Genomic DNA, 20,699 nt, shown 5'->3' on the forward strand with positions numbered 1-20,699 from the left:
TATAGCAATTCTCTTGGAAAAAAAATATTCCATTTCATTTTGGTTTTGCATCTCCCCAGAAATGTCATAAATGTGTCCTTTTCCAAAACAGGCCAATTGGCCAGAAAATGGGCTTGAAATGGCACAGGTGTTTTTTACCAGTCAAGGTGAAGTTGGATTGGCTTCTTCCTGGCGTTGGGTTCCTTTGGTAAGTATTCTTCTGTCATAAAAGACATTCCAGAGACATAGAAAAGCAGAACGAGAGAGGCAGAGCACATATCTTTATTGTGAGCCACCTTGGGTCCCTCCCTCTTGCTGTTTTTGCTATATCAAAAGAGTGACTCAATGAGAATGTTGACTCACCCTTGGTTTGTATTTCAGAAAGACAAAGATGATGAGATCTGTAGTCTGTCAGACTTGGTCACTACTTTACAAGGCTTGGTGGATCTCTACAGGAAGTACAACTGTAGGCTGGCTCTCTGCGACTTTGAAAAGGTGTGAGAAATTACAGCATCAAAACATGGGGATTGTGCATGCATGCATGTTTGCATGCACATGTGCCAGTATTCTCTGAGATGCAACTGGTGGAACCAATTTGCATGTGTAGCTAGACTGTTGGACTTGGATTTGAAGATGTCACATCTGAATCCAATCCAAGAGTTTGTTCTTGTGTACTTTCAAGTTGACTCCAATTTGTGGTGACCGTATCCTTCTTGGCAAAATTCCTTCATAGGAAATTTGTCCTGACCTTCCTCTGAGACTAAGAGAGTGTGATTTTGCCCACAGTCACCCAGTGGGTTTTCCTGAGTGAGGCAGGATTCGAATGCTGGTCTCCTGGAATTGTAGTCCAACTCTCAAATATATTAGATCACACAGGCTTTCATGAATGGGGCTTGTTTGTCACCACTGGTGTAAATCCATTTCAGTTCAACAGGTCTGCTCTTTCTGGGACTAAAATTGGGTTTTACCTTGGCTTTGAACCCTTGTTTGTCATGAAAGACAGTGATCTACCTTAACATGGCCATACCTTTTCAGCCAAACCTGTCTGGAGAGATATTGTGAAGATCAAATGGTGTGAATCCTCCATATGCCATGTTGATATCCTCCAGATGTTTTGAGTTCCAATTACTATCAACCTCTGGTAACATGGCCAGGAGTCAGGGATCATGAAAACTGTAGTCCAAGAACATCTGGAGGACAACCAGTTACCCACCCTTTGGAAGAAAGCTGGGATATATATGTGAGAAAGTGACGTCCCCCTTATGTTCTAGAAATCAAAGTTGGTGTTGGTGGACACAGTTAGTGGCTGCATCTACACTGCAGAAGTAATCCAGGTTGATACCTCTTTAACTGCCATGGCTCAGTGCTATGAAATCCTGGGTGATGTAGTTTGTTGTGGCACCAGAGCTCTCTGACAGAATATCCCACAAAGCTACAGTTTCCAGAACTCCATTGAGTCATGGCAGTTAAAGTGCTGTCAAACTGGATTATTTCTGCAGTGTGGCTGCACTTAGTGACTTTTGAGTGATAACGAAGCCTTTAGAGAAGTAGATCCATTGCCAAATGCTCTTTGTACATTTTACAGTGATCTTTCTTTGTTTGCTTTTTGGTTGCTTACTGCCTTCTAGGGAAATGCAAATACAATAGTGTTTCGTATGTTTGATAAAGTTCTGGCACCTGAACTTGTTCCAGTAATTTTAGAGAAGTATATTGGACCGTACATCTGCCATCATAATCTACAAAAGGATGAAATTCTCTTGCTGTACATAAAGGTATCTTTTTCCTCTTCTCGAGCAAAAGAAAAACTTTGTTGTGTCATGAAATAACTAAGGATGCTATCTAATAGTTTCTGTTCACTTGTCCAAATCCAGAGGCTTTATAGTGTTTAAGGAATAAAAATAATAGATGATAAGTGTTCCCCACTTGAGATACTAACATTGTAATCTTATACATATTCACTCTGAAACCATGTCCTCTGGATTCAGTGAGGTTTATCCCATGGGTCTGCATAGAACTTCCTAAAAAGTGCAATATAATCCAGAAGAAGAATACGAAAGCACTTGTTGTTGGTTTAAAGATTTACTTTCATGTATGGAATATTTTTGCTACAGTAGCACAGCTGTGTGTTCCTTTTGAATAATATTTCTTAAAACACTGTTTAGGACTTGCTGCAGAGGTATTCTAAATGGTCAACATCTGTCTTTGACACTACATGGGAAGCAAAGGCCATCGCTGTCTTGGGCTGTATGTCGGACATAGATGTGAGTACAATGGAATAAATCTGCCAAAGATCATCTCCAAAGTCAGGATGACAAATGGCCAGAGCAGTGACGGAAGACGTGCTAGCGGCCCATCATTTGCAGAGATTTTCTTTTCTTTGTAGCTGATCATTGAAGGAGTGCTGGCGATAATACATGGTGCTGTGGTTCCCTGGAGTCCAGGGCTAGAGCAGCTGGTGCAGCAATACTTGCACATGGATCACACCAAGTAAGAGAACAGATACACACATGTTCCTGAATCATACTAACTGACCTGAGTACATTTTTCTTGGTACTTTTATGATTTTATTATCTTTGTTAAATTGGGAGTTAGAAGGCCAGAAACTGAGAAAGATTGCTTCTTGGATTACAGTGCCCAAAATTCTTAATGGGTGGATTAACTGCAGAACAGGACGTAACTTTGTGGCTTGATCCTGTTAGGGTGATACTGGTTTAGCTGTTTTGCCATAAACTTTTATTTAAGCTGTGGTCATCTGTCTCATCTGTCACAATTTGTAAAACCAGCCACACCATATTGCAGGGCAAAGCTGCTACAAGAAGGCTACCAGCTGATGGAAATGAAGAAACTTTTGCGGAGCTATGGAATAAGAGATACCAACCTCTTAAATGACAGGCAGTTAATACGGGTAAGTGACCAGTTTGCCTTGTGCCTAATATGTCGGTTGAGGATTGTGTGTTTGCTATAACCTCTGATAAACATGTGTGTCTAAGGCACAAGAGTGTTCTGATGTCTCTGTTTTCCAGATGCTAGTAAAGTACATTCTTAAGCAAGACGCTCCTTCTTCTTTGGAGGATGCTTTGAAAATAGTAAATGCATATATGCTGCCCAGTGCTGAAGTCTATCTCTGGAGGATTATGGACCTTATTGACAAAGAAAAGGTGTGAATATTCTTAAAACTGTGTGCATTAACCTCTGAAATATCAAAATCATGTATTTTTAAATTGTATTAGGTACTCTGCGTGTTCTGCTGCATCTAGTTGTATTGTCATTGGCATGTTTTAGCTATTGGGGGAGAGGGCAGCAGTGGATATGATCCACGCATGAACACGTTCCTATATAGCTTGGTTGTAGAGCGCATACTAGGGCCAGTAAACCCCTTGACTCAATGGATCAAATCTCCCGGTGATTTAGGGGGTCTTCTTTAGTTGGGACTAACTTGGATTTAGGCTTATGCTCCTGTGCAATGACTTCTAAAGAAGCACTCAGCTAGTACTCCATGATCAAAGGCAGGAAGATGAAAAGGAAGCAGGAGGATGAAAATGTTGCTGGACTTACCCAGTTCCTCTGAGGCATTTATATATAAATATATTTTCTGGATTTCTACCACACTAGTCTTTTATTGTTTGTAACATAAAGCAAAATCAAACCCTTCTCCCATACTCATTTTAGCACTGGCCACAGGAGCTTTATTGATCACGTTTATGTACCAGTTATGGGCTATACCCAGAATGACAATACTTTGCACGTTCTTGCAGGGGGAGGATGTCATAAGCTTACTCAAGTCTCTGCCTCCTGCTGAAGCTGTGGAGGCTGCAGAGAGGACTGTGATGTGGGGGAAACTGGAACTGGAAAAAGAAATGTTTGCCAGCGAAGAAGAAGTAAGCTCTCTCAAACAAACTGTACTGGCACATAGTCTAAAACAAGAAGCAGCACTATAATGGTTATATATAAGTTAGGGTGGGTTTGTTTTGGCCTTCCGCACCAGTCCCAGCCAATGGTGAGGAATGATGGGAGTTGCTGTCCAGCAACAGTGGGAGTACCAAAATTTGCCCTGTATGGGTTTAAACAGTGTATTAAGAATGAGGAACATTTTTTTTTCTCTGTTGAATGTCTTGAATGCTATATTCCTTCAGGGATGATTTTTCCTAGGTCCGTTTGCTTAGAATAGCCAGAACTAGGAGGAGTGGAGTCTCCAAAGTAGGCTGACGTTCCCATGTAGCTCTGAAGCCATACTGTTCCCATCTCTGGTGTGTGTTAGGGTTTATTGTGTGCCTTGAAGTATTCTCTGAGTCATCTGTCACGTTGCCTTGAATCACATTTTGGGAGAAAGGCGGGATATAAATCCAATAAATCAGTCCATCATTCATGGTGTTTTCTTTAGAAGATTTCTTGAGAAGAGGTTTGTCATTGCCTGCCTCTCAGGCTGAGACACACTTGACTAAGGTTGCCCAGTGGTTTTTTGTGGTTGAGTGGGGATCTGAACCCTTGTTAACATGGTGTTTGTCACCATTTTCTTTGTTTTCCCCATTCCACCGCTACTGCCAGCAGAAGGCACAGCTATACTTGAAAAAAGGCCTTGTGGAAATCCTCAAATTTCTGCTTAGTCACCTGAAAGGTAAATCTTGCATTGTTTGAATTACTTGCTCTTTAGGTTAATTCTGACAAGCAGTTCAATAACCACTCTTATTTTCCTCCTCTTTTGGAGGATAGAAAATCTTGGGAAGAAAGAAGACTGTGAAGCTGATTTAAACCTGTTTAAAACTCTGAGAGCCTTGCAGGTGAGGTTTGCAATTGCTTCCAAAAACATATAAAGAGGTTCATTTGTGCAGTGTATGGTGAAGTAAATGTAATTACTGTATGTTTTGTTTGAAAGGGGAATTGCTTCTCTTGGAGGCTTCCAAGGATGAGAATTCTCATTTGGGATGGTGGTTGTTGTGGTTGTTGTGTCCCTGGGGCATCTAGGGGGATCCGAGAGAGGCCCTGGAAGCTGTCTATAGCTCATTCTTGGATGCTTCTAACTGCTGATGTAGGTTCAACCCTAGCTATTCCCCTTTTAAAGGATCTCTGACTTCAAGGAATGCTGGAATTCATCAAGAGTCACTGTCAGTCAGTAGATATCCCAGCACTTCCCAACAAACAGCTTCCAGTTTCCACAGATGCTTTGTGTGAAGCTGCTCATCCCACAACATCTCACTCTCATGCTTTTTCTTCTATCCCCTTTCTTAACCTTCTTGTTCAGGATAATTTTGACATCTGCATATCTCCCAAAGATTATGAGAACCCATCACTGATGTCTCAGCTCCTTGAAGAGAAGATTGAAACCTATGATGCTGTGATGTTTAAAAAAACACAAGAAAAGGAGACATGTTTGGAGGACGGTGGGTTAAAGAGGAAAGGGATGACCCAACAAAGACTTTACAGACTGGGGCAGCTTCTGCAAAGAACAGAGCATGAGATGGGAATAGAGCTGGTGCTGAGAGCATTGGATACTGGAAACATTAACAAAGCGCTCCACATATGCAGGTTAGGGGAAAAAAGTTGGGTTTGACCTTACATTTTATCATTCAGGATAAAGTCTGGAAATGTGCATGCTATACTGATGACCTTGACTGACTTGGGTTTATTTTGGAATTACATGCACCTTTTAGTTACCTTTCTTTTTCCTTTCTTTTTAAATCAAATTCATTTAGGGATTTTTATGACTATCATAGCAATGAACAAACAGGAAGGTTGCTGTTCTTAGCTTGTCAAAAGCTCTGTCACATACTGGGTTCTGACAGTCCGATAGTTGGGCCAAAAGGATTAAATCTTCCAGCGGTGATCCACGAAATGGCATGTCAAGCTGTGACGCTCTGCAGCCCGGGTAAATAGGAGTAATTCTTAACTGATCCTGAGTAACTGTCTTAATGAAAAATGGCTTCTAGGATAGCAGCCCACTGAGGAAGTAGAGGTCGCATCTGCTTACCTATAGGGTAGTTAACAATGTCACAAAAAGATTATATTGTTGGTCTCCTTATGTGTAAATTCTGCAGTGAAAGTATAACCACAGTAGAAGTTGTCTGCACACTGCTGGCTGTTAACAATATATTTTTCACTATCAGAAATGTGAAACCGTCACTCTTTCTTACAGATCTTCTCTTAGAGGCATTAGAGCTTTGTAAATATACCTCCTTTGCCCATGAACTTTCTGGAAAGTGCCACATTGAAGACACTGAATTTATATTGAAGGTAATGTAGAACCCATTTTTACTCAGAAATAAGCATCGCTGGTTTTCGTAGGGCTTCCAAAGGAGCTGCCAAGAGGAGTTGTTCAACAGTGGAACATGCCTTGGAGTGCAGTGGGGTCTCCTCCGTGGGAAGTTTTTAAACAGAGGCTGGATGGTCATCTGTTGGGAGGGCTTTGATGGTGTCTTCCTCCACCACAGGGGGTTGGACTAGATGGCCATTGGAGTCTCTTCCAATTCTTTGATTCTAGAGAAGGACATAGGATTGTAGCCTTATTCATCCATTTTAAAACCCAGAAGGCTAAAGGAGTCTCTGGTCCATGCCAGATGGAGCAAATATGTTGGGAGGTTGCTGGATATTGCAGTATTTTCTAGGCTGCTATGGACAGCAGTATGGGCCATCCCATGTCTTGGCTCCCGGACTTCCTTCGCTCTTCTTCTCCTGGTCTTTTGACAAAAGGGAGTTCCTCCTTTGTTTAGGAGATGTCTTCTGGAGCTGAGAAAGACCTTTATCCAGAGTGGGCATTGGATGAGTTTTTCACTGAAGATGGAGCTGTGCTGGACCCTTTAACTGTACTCCCTCCTGCATATGAAATTACTTCTGCCATTGTGCCACTGAAAGGTAACTTGTTTCTTGCCTCCACTTAGCTTTACACTCCTTCCTTATTTTTAATTTGCCCATATCTTAGTACATCTATAGTAGGTACTATTGGAGAGAACCTTCTGTACTGCTTTGTTTCTCTCCACTTCCCCATACCTTCATTACTCCCTTCTTTTGTCCTTTTCCTTTGTGTCTTTTAGATTGTAAGTTCCTCAGTAGGATCATATCTGTTTTTTTAAAGTGTCATGTACATTGTACACAGGTGAGGGTAAACAATATTCCTCTTCTCTCCCCAGCCTTTTTATCTGTTTATACAGTATTCAAAAATATATTAATCCATGGATCTGTAACCAGGTTTTGATTGGAATGCAACATTAGCTACATTTGTGCTACATGCCATAATAGAGGGAAACAGTAATGTAAACTGCTGGCAATGTGCTAAAGGATTTTGTTGAAGCATACAGGGTTTTTTTTTTTGTCTGTTTTTTGCAGAACTGAACATTTATCCTCTGGACTCTACCAGTTTGACACGTAGCTCATTTGAACAAGGTATTGCACGAGCAAACAATTATATCTATGGCAAGAAAAATATACCTTTTCAGTTAGAAACAACAAACTAAGGGGCAGTGTTTCTCAGTGCTGTAAAATCACTGTTTGGAATATTAGTAAAGAGTGCCAAATTCGTCAAAATTTAAATTAGAGGATCTGATTCAGTTTGCGCTATATTATGAAACGGATTTGTTTCCAGGCACAATTCAAAGTGCTGGTCCTGACCTATAGAGGCCTATACAGCTTAGGTCTAGACCAGTGATGGTGAACCTTTTAGAGGCCGAGTGCACAAACTGCAACCCAAAACCCACTTATTTATTGCAAAGTGCCATGTCCCTCTGGCTTTCTAGTAACAAACTCTGGCAAACTCTGTGCTGGGGCGACGGCACAAGTGCCCACAGAGAAGGCTCTGAGCGCCACCCCTGGCACATGTGCCATATGTTCACCATCACTGGTCTAGACTATCTGAAAGACCATATGTCAACATTGTGACTATATGCACCTGGTTGCACAGTAGAATGCTTGATGTTTGTTAGCCTTAGTTACAAGGCTGATGCTCATGCCCTACAGATCCCAAAGCCTTCCCTGTCACAGCATCCTATAACTGTTTTGTTTTTCCTGTAGGAAAGAACCTGTGTGTCTTGTGTATGGATCCTATCACTGTCCTGCTCAATAACCTACAAGAATGTAGTCAATATGAACTGGCCTTGAAACTAATCACCACCTCTTCAGGGTCCTTGTTTCAACACATGACTGCAAGCTTGGCTGCAAAGGTATGACATGAAACATAAGGAGAGCTTACTTCCATGAGGTGTGCTTTAGGCCTGTCTTAGGACCAAAGTCACAGAGCTTGTAAATCTTAAATCCCTTGGACTACACCTCTGAGAATTCAGGCTAGAGGATTCTGGAAATTATGGTCCGAGTCTGAATTCCAATTGCTAGTCCCAACTAGAGTGCATCTCTTGAATAATAAACACTTCTAATTAATTTTGTGGATCTGGTGAATCTGGGATTAACAGTTGAATTCAGAACTGGAAAACTGTATCCAAGTGCTGCAGAAGTGGGATGACACCACTTATTCAATTGGCAGTTGTGCATAACGGTTTTCTAACTGAATAACGGGCCCTTTGTTAACGTTTTCCCCATGATGCAGACTCATTCCAGATTGGAACACTACCCTGGCCCCAAGCTCACCTCGCTTCTAATTACCTAAACAATTAATTCAGTGAAACTAATTAAGATTAGTTATATTACAGTTTCAGGGGTAAATCCAATGTTAGTCCCAGCTAGAGTACAGCCATTGAAATCCATGGAAATTACATACCTGATGACAGTGGCAGCAGCAAGAACACCAGAATGCTAGGGAAAAGGCTTTCCGTAGTCACCAGTATCTTCTTTGGCTTCTCCACGAGAGGCCAGCTGATTTTTTTCCAGTCTGCACCATTATAATTTCTTAACTAGAAAAGCATTTGTAACAGGAAAGATTTTCTTGACATCACTAAAATGTTATGAAGGAAGCAGATGATGTGTACATCTGGAATGTTTTGGTTGCAGCAAAACTGTCTGCAGGAGTTCCAATGCATTATTATTATTCTGTGTCCAACAGGTACATGACCAGGATGCACAAGATGCAGAGCAGAGAGCGTTTCTCTATAAAATGATACAGAGCTCTACTTTAGTGACTAAAACCATTGTTACAGCCCTGTTGCACAAGGTGAGTCCTAGCTGTGCACTGTGTTGCAAGAGGGACAAGGAGTATTTGTCACTGCTGTACAGGACAACAAATTCCCTTGCTTAAACTTTTGTGCAGTTCCTGCTGGGTCAGTGGCTCTTCCTTTGGAGGGGGGGTAATTTCACGTTGTCAGATGCCATTTTTGTTCTTGAAGTTTCAATTTCTCCCTCTGTATCTTAAGTTTAAGGCCTATGTTTCCTCTCCTTATGACACCATGCACTTAGCAAAGTCTCCGCATGTCATCACACACTTTGTCAGAGCAGAGGCTATTTCAGCTGCTTTCTCTTCATTCCCCCACCACTGTTTTATGCAATCTGTGGGACAGCTGTTTGATTTAATCCTCCTATCTTCACCAAGCACTATAAGTTAAGTTAGATCAATATGTCTTGGTTGAAATGTCCTTTGGCAGGTGGGTGCTAAAGCACACTTTGCTTAATGAATAAAGTCCAGCTATTCCTGCCCTTCAGCATTTTACAGGTTGGTAAATTCCATGCCCGGATGGCTCCTCCTTACAAACTGGAATGAAACATTGGCTACTTATTGTGAATGTTCATTCTTATCTGGAGAAGGAAGCACCCAATCTCATTCTTTTTTTCAGTGGCACATTTGTTCGGTGGGCTGGAATTTACTATTTTTGGCCTCCTTCTTATGTCAGGTTCTTACTTTTAGTTCTGTTCTTTCTTGGGTTCTGCTCCTGGGTCTCAGTGCTTGGCTGTCAAAAAATGGAGGGGGGAGCATAGTATCCTTTTTCTTTTCTTTTCTTTTCTAAAATTCATGTGGTCCCTGCTTAAACTAAGCAGTAACAAGATGTAACATGGCCTGGATGCCTCCACACGCAAGAATGAACACAGTGCTTCTTTCTCGTTTGTTTCTATAGGTTTTCAATAGTCATCCGATAGATCACAGACTTGCTCTGGGTTATTGCACACTGCTGCCAAAAGAAATTAGATATGAAATGCTCTGGGACATCATTAATAAAACATCACAAAATTATGGCAAAATTCGGGTAAGTCTTGAATCCTGGTTTTTTTGGTTTTAATGTGAGCTTGTAAAATGATCATGTTGCCTTCAAGATGTTCTTGCCATTTCCATCATCCTCAGACACTGGACTGTGATGATAAACGTTGAAAGCCAACAATGACCTTAATCTCATTTTAGTCCCAACTACAGTCGAGTCACAGGCTAAATGGAACTTGCCTAAGTGTTAAATTCCTGCTGTTTTGTCCCAAGAGCGATGCTATGGACTTTGGGTGTAGTGAGGCCTCTGGCTCTCGGGATCACAGCCAGAACAAAAGACTTGTCCACAAATTTCTAAAGTTTCAAAAGCTTTACTGGTTATAAACACAAATAACACAAAACTGATTTCTTCTTTTTCCTACTATAGTCCTTTCTAAATACCTTGCTCTCTTCTTGATGTATTCTATCTTTCTTTGAGGACTATCTTTCTTCCTTTGTGGACTTATGTTTTTGTCAAAGGAAAATACTCTCTCCAGGTCTGACTTGGTAGAAATCTTACTACACACTGAAACTTAGCTAGAGGGAGACAGCATAAGACCCTGGGATTTCCCACAATCCTTGCCTTTCTTAAAGCTGTAGAACTCTATTTTCCCTCCTAAACTAATACATAAAAAACCTATTATAATCTTAACTAAATATATGTCTCAAGAGCTTCAAAGATGCTCTGGAGGCATGACACCTGCTGATTTAATGAATCGTTTCTGGTTACGATTAACAGTTGGATGTAAGCCAATACCCAGAAGGCCAAAGATTACCCATGCCTGGTATAAATTGTTCTAACAACAACATGTCTTTCTTTAAAATTAGAGTTCTAAAGTGGTATAGCTTTGTATCACTTGAGCACTATAATTGTACCAAAAAAATGAAAAATAATTAACAGAAAAATGGATGTGGAAAATAGAAATGATGTACAAGATGAAACTATGGAGAGAAGTGTTGAGTTTGTGGAGAAGCTGGCGTGAATGGAGGAGAACCACACCTCTGCAGGGTGTTTCAGTGTATGATATCCCAAAAGACAATGCCGCAATATCTTCCAGAACTATGGGGCAGCCTTGAGAAGCCCTAAGCTGCAAATATTTCTTGAACAGAGAATGAGAAATGAGTATTTTTGTAAATACACTCCACTATGAATGATTCATTGAGCGTTTGAAGTGATAGAAGAAGGGCAAAAGAGCATGAGGGTGGGCTCTTTAAGAGAACTTTGAATTGGTGTGTGTTTGCAAGTACATGCATCTCATGGCCGTTTTTTCTCCCTTGAATAGGCTATTGGTATTGTTGGCGTGGAACTGAGCATTCTCAGTGATGAGACAAAGGAGCAAAAAGCATTTGAAAACTTAATCACAGATGCCGAATGGGGTATAGAGCTTGGGAAACTTGGCGTACGTATTCTTTCTTATTACGTGCGAATTTGGAAGAGAGAGTTGGTTGGGATGTTTCCTGGCAGCTGATTTCTAAAATACCACTTTGAGGATAAACTTGTTAAAGTGTATATTTCTTTATGACGAAAAAAAGCCTGCTGAACTTTGCTTTTAGACAAAGTCTGTTGCAGTTTGTCTTCTGCGCTGTAGTTCCTGGTGGATTGTCCTATTTTTCATTTCATCTGTGCCATTAACACCAAAGTCCCATAAAAACAAGTTGCTCCTTGGTGTATTCCTCTAAAATTGTCCCGTTCTAGTCAGCACAGGAACTTCAGCATAAGAGGTAGTTGATGCGGATACAGTTTTACATAAGGGGAGAGGATATTTGCGACTCTGTCACATATCTTGGTTTGGTACTAACAGCAGGAGGAGGGGGATGGGGAGAAAAATATATGACAGGACCTTTAAGAGTAAATCTTTATGCCTGAGGCTTTAATACCAATTGGTACTGCATCCAAAGAAGTGAGTCTATATCCACACCAGCTCATGTGAAAATAAAAAGCAGCACATTTGAGCATGAAAGGGTGTGTGGGAGAAAACCCCGGAGCTCATTATCAATTTGCCATAGTCTCTAAATTTCAGTATTATAACTGGAGAGCAGAATTTATAGGTCAGAATGGAGGTTGGTGTTAAATCTTCTGAGCAGTGCCTGACTTAATGCTTTGTACATTTAACAAAAGACATTGTGTTTTGTCCATAGATCCCATTCCAGAGTGTATTTAGAATGCCGTCGGTGAGAAAGAAGGAGCTTCTGCGAACTTTGGTTAAGCATCCAAACGTGGATACAGAGCTCATGATGAAATATTGCAGGTGACAGAGCTAAATTTCATTACTGTGGTTAAAAAAATGCCATTTTATCACATAAAATGAAACTGCTGGATTAAAATCATGTTAACTATCTGAAACATGTTCCCAGATGGAATCACTGGATTTTTGAATAAGGAGCTTCTGATTTTCACTCCCGCTCTCACTCTTTCTTTCTTTAGTACTTACCAACTGGATACTGATGCAGCGTTGCAGCTGTGCATTGAAACACACATCCAGAATATCAGTACAGTTCATGTTGAAGGAGATGCTTCAGGGGACACTGGGAAATCACAAACCCATGGTTTAGTATTTGCCAAAGCTTTGGAAACAATCCCTCTTCTGAATAGCACTTCTGACTTGGTTGTAAAGCTTAGTACAACATTGCACAAGGTAAAAACCATACAAAATATATACTCTGTCTTCAAGGGACAAACCAGTTACATTTTCCCAAATAGCATGCTATGAAATAGATGGGTGTGACCCAAATACTCTCAAGCCTAATCTGTTTGTTGCAAGATATCCCCACAAGAACTTACTCTACCACAGTAAGAGACCTTCAGAGTGACACCTTTTTTCTCTGTGGTGCTTTATTGCAGAGATGTCCAGCACTCTGCTACCTTATGTTCGTAGGGCCAAGGGTAGCTCTTTGAATGTTGCTTTTTAAAAGTACTTTATTCTTGTAACATTTAAAGTATACCAAATAATTCACTGGCTTTGCTCATGAACATGTGCAAAAAGGGACTTGTTGCTTTGGTTGATGTTTGAAAAAAATGAAACACAAGCTCTAGTTTTAATAGAGAATGACATGCAACTAGAAAAATTCCTGCCTCTAAAAATGCCTTTGAAAGTAACTTTTAAGAGCAATTAGAAATTATTACATATTAGACCAGAGAAGTAGCTGGATTCCCATTCATTGCATTACAACTGAAATGTGACTTGCTTACATCCTCCTTATCAAAGAAAGAGAGAGAGAGAGAGAGAGAAAACAATTAATGACATTTAAATACTTTGCTTTGCAGTTCCAACTGCTGGCCATGATCACCATACATTCTTCACAGTAACATGCGAGGCTGGATTTTAAAAAATGCAATAGATAGTGCTTATATTAGTTCCATTTGTGCTATGACAGTGGAGCGCAAATGGTCCCATAATGTAATGACTTGTGTTGTGCCCTGGTGGCGCAGTGGTTAAATGCCTGTACTGCAGCCACTCACTCAAAACCATAAGGTTGCGAGTTCAAGACCAGCAAAAGGGCTCAAGCTCAACTCAGACTTGCATCCTTCCAAGGTCGCTAAAATGAGTACCCAAATGGTTGGGGGCAAATTAGCTTACAGTTGTAAACCGCTTAGACACTGCTTAGGCGGTATGAAGCGGCATATAAATGAAGCTTGTTTGTTTTGTTTGCTCTGTCTCAAACCCAAAGAGCGCCTGTTTGTGAGTTTTGTAATTGGGAATTGTACATTAATTTTGGTTGCGTTTTGTGTTTTTCTTTCCCCCTACTTGTTTCTCATCCGTGAAATAGCTCGATCCATATGACTATGAGACTATTGAAAGGCTTCTCATGATCATAGAAAAGGCTGGTGTGCTGGCTGCAGGTGTCCCATTGGATTTGGTGAGATAATAATGATTGCTTTACTTAAATAATTGCAGTTTGGCATGTAAAGAAAGTATCCGTTTGTTGGATTATAGAGTCTTCCTGCTGGTGTGACATACAGTACATGCTCGGTTCTAGAGAGAAACACTAGAAACACATCGATGTTTCATGTACTACTTTGGAACAATATTTCCAAACCATACATTCTCCCAAAAATGCTTGTCCATTTGTTCCTTTTTACAACCATGTGCTTGACAGGCATTACTGAACATCCTTCATCCACTAGCTTGGATTACACTGTATTTTCATGTTTCACAAATGTGTGTAGCCACAGGCTCACTTCCTTCTCTTGAAAAAACAGCTCTGATGTTGAGTAGACAGAATAAACATTCTGGTTTTGCCTTGTCTGTTTTTTAGGCCCAAGCTCTGATGCTCATAAAACACCTGAAATCTTATAAAAGAATTTCCATTCCTGGAGATCTGGAACATCAGTATGTTTTTGAACAGGCCATGCATCTATCACCAGCTGCTAAAACCAGACTTCCCTTCCATTTGATCTTCTTTGGAACATCAAAGTATTTCTGGAAAATTATTGGTGAGTGTGCAAAAAGCAACTTTTTATACCTTTATAAAAAAAAATTGGCACGTGAATAGGATGGGTGATATCTAGCCTGAAAGCATTACATGTATTCCGCTTTGGTCAGGCCCCACCTGGAATATTGTGTCCAGTTCTGGGCGCCACAATTCAGAAAGGACATTGAGAAACTGGAGCGTGTCCAAAGGAGGGTGACTAAAATGGTGAAAGGTCTGGAAACCATGTCCTAGGAGGAACGACTTAGGGAGCTGGGTATGTTTAGCCTGGAGAAAAGAAGGTTAAGAGGTGATATGATAGCCCTGTTTAAATATTTGAAGGGATGTCATTTTGAGGAGGGAGCAAGCTTGTTTTCTGCTGCTCCAGAGAACAGGACCCGGAACAATGGATGCAAGCTCCAGGAAAAGAGATTCCACCTGAACATTAGGAGGAACTTCCTGCCAGTAAGGGCTGTTCGACAGTGGAATGCACTCCCTCGGAGGGTGATAGAGTCTCCTTCCTTGGAGGTCTTTAAACAGAGGCTGGATGGCCATCTGTCAATGGGGATGCTTTGATTTGGATTTCCTGCCTGGCAGGGGGTTGGACTGGATGGCCCTAGTGGTCTCTTCCAACTCTACGATTCTATGATTCTATGTGAAAAGGCTTTAAGTAGGCCACAAGCTAAACATGAGACAGCAGTATGATGCAGAAGCCAAAGGCTGCTTCAGTTCTAACATAGTGTTCACTTCAAGAGAAGTAGCATTGTCATTCTGTCCTGCCTTGGTCAAACCCTACCTGGAATCCTGTGTCCAATTCTGGGCCCTACAATTCAAAAAGAACATTGAAAGCTATAAGTTGTCCAGAGAAAAGTGACCAAGATGGTCAAAGGTTTGGAAACCAAGCCTTATGAGGAACAACAGACAGAGCTAGGGATGTTTAGCTTAGATAAGAAAAGACTTAGAGGTGCCATGATAGCCATCTTTTCATATCTGAAGTGATGTCATGTAAAAGCTGGAGCCAGCTTTTTTTTCCTGCTGCTCCCAAAACAAGGATGAGAACCATTGGGTTCAGATTACAAGAAAAGACACTCCACTTAAACTTTACAAAGAACGTATTGACTTTAAGAGCTGTTGGATGGTGGAATAGGCTGCCTCTGAGTGGCAGACTCTCTTTCTTTGAAGGGTTTAAAACGGATTGGATGGGCATCTTTCAGGCATGCTTTAGTTGTGTATTCCTGCATGTCCTGGGGTTGGTCTAGAATTATCCTTGCAGCTTATTCCAACTTTAATATTCTGTCCTAGTGGTTCTCAACTTTGACTCTGCATGTGTCACTGGACTTCAGCTCTCAACTTCCACCAGTGATCAAAGATTCTGGGAGTGATAGTCCAGTAGTCCGTGGGTCTGCCATTTTAATCCTCTTTCACAATATCATTCTTGGCTTCTCTTTGTTTCTAGCTGCAGAGCTAAGTGAAGAATCATTCCCAAAACTGCTTCTGATTTCCAAACTCATGAAGGTAAGGATGAACATGCTTTTATTCTTGTTTAACATATTTTATCAGAGCCTGACCTTTTGCTTGTCTAGAAACCTCATCAGAGTCCTAGCATCCTTCTGCTTTAAGTAAACTCTTTCTGATTGAGAGTACTGCCTAGTAGGGCATAACAGCTGGAAGAGGAATGGCACGGAATGTCCTGGAAAAAGGCAACACTCCATGCTGCAACATTTTCTTGTAGTGTGCACTTGTTCATGCCCTTAAAGTTGACACAGCAGAAAGGCCTTGCAAAACCCTGTCACCTTTTTTGTATTTCTTTCAAGGTCTCTCTGAATACGCTCTATATGTCTGCAGCTGATTATGTGTTCCAACAAAAGCTGAAGCCCAAGATCTTAGATGCAATGAAACGTGAATGTTTGCCAGCAGCTGACAATGAAACTGCTAAAGCTGTGCAGACCATTCAGACATATTTGCTTTCTATAGCTAACCCAGAATGGGCCGCAGCACTTGCCCATAAGATGGCTCAAGAACTTCCTGCAGGTATGGAGAAGATCATGTATTGCTCTCTCGGGGTGTTCCTGTTTTAAATCTGTTTTAATCTGGAACTTTTGAGCTTTTGAGGATGAACTTGTGCTCTGTATTTGCCACCGTTTTCTTCTTCTCCCATTTCCAGGGCCCATGAAGGTCCAGGCTTTGAAAGCCTGCATCAGTTTAGCTGAAAAATGGCTGACACATACAACTGTGACGGTACTGACTCTTGTATCACCAGCCTTCTGCAAATGTTGACAGTATGGTTTTAAATTACACCAGTTTCCCCAGGAATCTTTTCCATTCCAGTGGGACCAAAAAACAGAACCTAGGTGAAAAGCTATTAAGGTGAAGGGGTAGGACAACAACGAAACAGAAGCAGATTTGATTCTTCATTATTGGTCTCACCAGGGACAGCGATTAGATTTAGCTTCTCACTTGTTTGCCTGGGAGATGTCAAGCACTACTTTGGGGTTATTATTGTCATGGGATGAAAGAGTGAAACACACCCTTCACCACTCTTGCTTGGTTGCCCACATTCTCACTGATAGAGATCCTGCAGGCATGTATGGTGTGTAACAATGTGAATAGATACACTCAGTGCCACAGTGCCACACTAGTAGCCATTGCATCAATAGAGTTCATCTGTCCAAATGTCGTGCCATTACATCTACAAGTAAAGGATCTCCCAAGAAGGAAACCAATGTCAGTGGGGAGTGGTGAAGTGGGAAGCTGTGTGTGTTCACCTAGTAGTGTTTGCTGGGATGCATAGCGAATGGGTGATGTCTGTCTCTGAAGACAAGAAGGTCAGCTGGAGCTCAGAGCACTTTGTCCATTGCCTTAGAAACACATGGCTCCTAGTTACAGGACTATGTTTGTGAATGTTGCCAGACATCATAAGTGCCTTTAAATCTGTGTGAGAAGCCACCTTGACATGCTCCAACTGAACTGACAGCTTTTCCTGGCAAACCAGTCTTGTTGGCTTTTCATTCTCATTTCCTTTTTCCATTGGCTTGTGGACAGAGCCTCTCAGGTTCTGCTGGGAAATGACTTCTCTTCTCATCCAGGATGAATCTCGGGAGAAGGCCCAAGAATACCTGAAAAAGCTGCAGATGCAGCACCGGAGGTCAGCTACAGAGGCGGTACTTATAGTCCACAAACTGAACTTGGTGGATCACCGGAAGCTCCTAGGGAAGCCAGCCAAGCTCATTGTTTTGCTTTATCAGCACAACAGCATTCCTGAAAGGATTCAGAACCCAATGGGCAGGGACTACCCAGGTTAGCTCACGCTTCTTCTTGCCCCCTTCAAAAAATGGAGTTCCTTGACCAGTTACCAAGGAACCGTAGATGGACAAGGTCCTGCCAGAGCTGGAGGTGGGGTTAAATGGCAGTTCCCAGAGTCCTCCAGCCAGTGTGGCCATCAGGCATGCTGGCTGGGGAATTCTGGGAACTGTAGTCCAGACAATAACTTTTCTACATTTTGGACCCAGCCAAAGCACCACTGCTCCTAGAAAGTCCACTGGCAATGTTGAGAGGAAAGCAGTTGACTGCTGCCGAGAGTTTGGAAGAGTTGCCTTTTGGGTTTTTCTGTCTGGAGGTTTATTTTATTGCTCTCTCCCATGGCTTCTCCAAGCCTCCTTATGTGAAGGAGTGAATTTTCAAATGGTTTACCTAGGAACGTTTGAGTTCCTAAGGACCTTAACTGGGAAGAGATGGTCTCCTGGAAGATAACCATAACTGACTTTGTGGGGTAATATGAAAATACAGGGATCGCTGATCCACACTGTACAACACATACTCATTCTGCTTTGAGCACAGTTGTCACTGTGTGAAGACAGAATGTTAGCAACCTACAGTACAAATTCCAAAAATCTGCAGCTTTCCCTGCTTCTGAGTTTCTTAGCAGAGCAGTCCTTGTGGGAAGATTTCTCTGAATGTCGAAAGTTTCAAAAATTGGTTTAGCATATGTCCATGTGGTAGTTCTGGACATGCGGCCACGCTCCTTAGTTCACAAGCATAAGTGCATCCATGACCATCATGAAACATAGGTTTTCTTTCCCTGAAATGAGTGGCTGACCTGGAACCCTTCTGTGCTACACAAATATAGCACTATGTTTCCATTTTAACTGCCGTGGTTTCATCCTGTGGAATCCTGGGATGGACATTTTAGGGAAGAGTACTTAAGAATTCCCAGCCAGAGAACTCTAGTGCCTAACCAAGCTACACACCCCAGGATTCTCTAGGATCAGCCATGACAGTTAAAGTGCTATATTTGACTAGTGTGAAAGGGAGCAGAATTCTCCACGTTTTAACAAAAGGCAGGGAGAGGCATCTCTAGGTCCTGCAAATCCAGGTGGTGAGAAGGGGATTTTCTCATGTTTCTGAGACGTTCTGCCTCTATGCCTGTACAGATATCCATGCGGCTGCTAAAGAAATAGCTACAATTAATGACTTGGATTTGAAGAAAATATGGAATGTGCTGTTAGAAAAGTGGCTGTGTCCAAGTGAGCTCCCAATGGACGTAAGTTTGCCTTTCCAAGAGGAAGGTCACCAAAGTTCTGTATAGCTGTCACAGCTAGTAATATATTTGTCCAGCTCCACTGTTGGTAGAAGCTGTTGGCTCTCCAGGTGTCGTTGGATTGCAACTCCCAGCCTTCCTCACCATGTTCTGTGCTGGCTGGGGCTGATGAGAGTTGCAGTCCAACAACTTCTGCAGGGCCACATTTTGTCCACCCCTGAAGTACATGGAGCTCTGCTCTGGTGCCACAACAAACTACAATTGTGAGAATTCCATAGCATTGAGCCATGGCAGTTAAAGTGGTGTCAAACTGGATTATTTCAACCCTTATTACTAAACCAAAAAGCCCCAGTCACAAAAGCTCTGCATTTCGCTCTGGCCCAGCATCTTATTGTTGTTCTGAAAGTTGGTTTCTCAAACTCACACCTTTAAAACTTCCCTGTTACTTTTTTTTTAAAAAAAGAAAACTTCAGGAGCCTTTGAAAACATCCAAGAAGATGAAGACTTTAAGAGGTAAGACCTGAGTGTTTTGGGATCGGTTTCTCTTGTCTGACAGCAGTCGCTTGAACAATGCAGGCAGATAGCTAATGTTGAGGTCATGGGCCCACAGTCACTTTGTCGCTGCAGCAAGATATGCACATGTATTGCTCGACAAATTGGGGAGACAAAAAAAGACCTCAGCAGGCTTTATTATACCCAAATGTGATTACGAATCATGGGCCAACAAGAAGAGGGTGCCCTTGATCAAAGCGTGCACAAAAAGCCAAATATTTGTCTTGTTTCTGCAGGATAATATACCTCCTTCAGGCTCACCCAGAAGACAGTCGCTTAAGAATCCTTTATGAATGGACAGTGTCAGAAGTATCTGTAAGTGTCTGTATCCACTCACACTTCCTTAGTCTCTTTTCAGAATACAGACCAAGATGTAAGCAAGTCTCTAGAGCAACAGAAACCAAGCTTACTCCCTCCTCAATATGATATTCCTTCACATATTTAAACCTGCTATCATAACACCCCTTAACTGTCTCTTCTGTAGGCTAAACATACCCAGCTCCCTACCTACTCCAAAGAAGGTATTTTTCCTAGGTTTGTTCAACTAGCAACTGTCTTTGAAAGAATAGTGCCTCTTAAAAGGTGCCAGGGGTCACATCTTTGTTTTTCACTGCCATTAAATGTTATGAGGAATGAATGAGGGGAATTAAACTGTCTTGATTAATGGTTTGCTGTCTTAAAAATAATAGATTTCTGTCATTGCCCCCTCCCCGGTTTCAGCCTGTTGGACTAAACCAGCTGAATTTTGCTCACAGAAGCCGAGCTCTGAAGTGCCTGCTCTACTTTGCAAACCCTCCTGCTGTTGAATCGCTTTTCAAAAAGCCCATCGAAGAAGTGAAGTAAGCAGACACGTATTGCAAAAGAAGATCCACAGTCCATAGCCTCAGTGTTTAAAGAGGGGAAATGACATGTAGGATCCATTCATATACACCATTCCTATCTGTCTTGGCTGAACCACCAGGGCTATATATCTGTGGCTCCTTTTCGAGTCTGTAAAAAAAGCTGTGAAGCTCCACTCTTGCCCTTTGGCCATACCCCTTGAGTTTGTGGCTCTTGAGCATTTGCCTTGCGTGAAAAGTGGTGCCCAGCTTCACAGACTCTGTCCATCTGTTTTAGAAG

The 20,699-nt window shown here is 41.7% G+C and overlaps 1 protein-coding gene across 3 annotated transcripts in view; it reads left to right on the plus strand.

Moving 5' to 3' along the window:
• Positions 1 to 20,699, plus strand: part of LOC149290061 (kinetochore-associated protein 1-like) — a 38,518-nt gene that overhangs the window by 12,096 nt on the left and 5,723 nt on the right. The window contains exons 23-53 of one of the 3 annotated variants that reach the window (XM_089490060.1): positions 92 to 187; positions 361 to 474; positions 1,608 to 1,751; positions 2,142 to 2,240; positions 2,363 to 2,466; positions 2,779 to 2,884; positions 3,003 to 3,137; positions 3,735 to 3,857; positions 4,525 to 4,594; positions 4,690 to 4,757; positions 5,219 to 5,502; positions 5,670 to 5,842; positions 6,110 to 6,207; positions 6,684 to 6,825; positions 7,297 to 7,353; positions 7,978 to 8,126; positions 8,960 to 9,067; positions 9,963 to 10,091; positions 11,365 to 11,481; positions 12,221 to 12,330; positions 12,507 to 12,717; positions 13,850 to 13,939; positions 14,339 to 14,516; positions 15,948 to 16,006; positions 16,306 to 16,522; positions 16,656 to 16,729; positions 17,578 to 17,788; positions 18,922 to 19,031; positions 19,492 to 19,541; positions 19,817 to 19,895; positions 20,301 to 20,419. In XM_089490060.1, the coding sequence (XP_089346186.1) occupies positions 92 to 187; positions 361 to 474; positions 1,608 to 1,751; positions 2,142 to 2,240; positions 2,363 to 2,466; positions 2,779 to 2,884; positions 3,003 to 3,137; positions 3,735 to 3,857; positions 4,525 to 4,594; positions 4,690 to 4,757; positions 5,219 to 5,502; positions 5,670 to 5,842; positions 6,110 to 6,207; positions 6,684 to 6,825; positions 7,297 to 7,353; positions 7,978 to 8,126; positions 8,960 to 9,067; positions 9,963 to 10,091; positions 11,365 to 11,481; positions 12,221 to 12,330; positions 12,507 to 12,717; positions 13,850 to 13,939; positions 14,339 to 14,516; positions 15,948 to 16,006; positions 16,306 to 16,522; positions 16,656 to 16,729; positions 17,578 to 17,788; positions 18,922 to 19,031; positions 19,492 to 19,541; positions 19,817 to 19,895; positions 20,301 to 20,419 (3,824 nt within the window). The remainder of the gene's footprint in view (positions 1 to 91; positions 188 to 360; positions 475 to 1,607; positions 1,752 to 2,141; positions 2,241 to 2,362; positions 2,467 to 2,778; positions 2,885 to 3,002; positions 3,138 to 3,734; positions 3,858 to 4,524; positions 4,595 to 4,689; positions 4,758 to 5,218; positions 5,503 to 5,669; positions 5,843 to 6,109; positions 6,208 to 6,683; positions 6,826 to 7,296; positions 7,354 to 7,977; positions 8,127 to 8,959; positions 9,068 to 9,962; positions 10,092 to 11,364; positions 11,482 to 12,220; positions 12,331 to 12,506; positions 12,718 to 13,849; positions 13,940 to 14,338; positions 14,517 to 15,947; positions 16,007 to 16,305; positions 16,523 to 16,655; positions 16,730 to 17,577; positions 17,789 to 18,921; positions 19,032 to 19,491; positions 19,542 to 19,816; positions 19,896 to 20,300; positions 20,420 to 20,699) is intronic. The other 2 variants (XM_089490062.1, XM_089490061.1) reach the window with 2 other exon arrangements.

Source organism: Sceloporus occidentalis, unplaced genomic scaffold (assembly GCF_023333645.1).
Source record: "Sceloporus occidentalis isolate IW3139 unplaced genomic scaffold, rSceOcc1.0.p SCAF_41, whole genome shotgun sequence".
Lineage (NCBI taxonomy): Eukaryota > Metazoa > Chordata > Lepidosauria > Squamata > Phrynosomatidae > Sceloporus > Sceloporus occidentalis.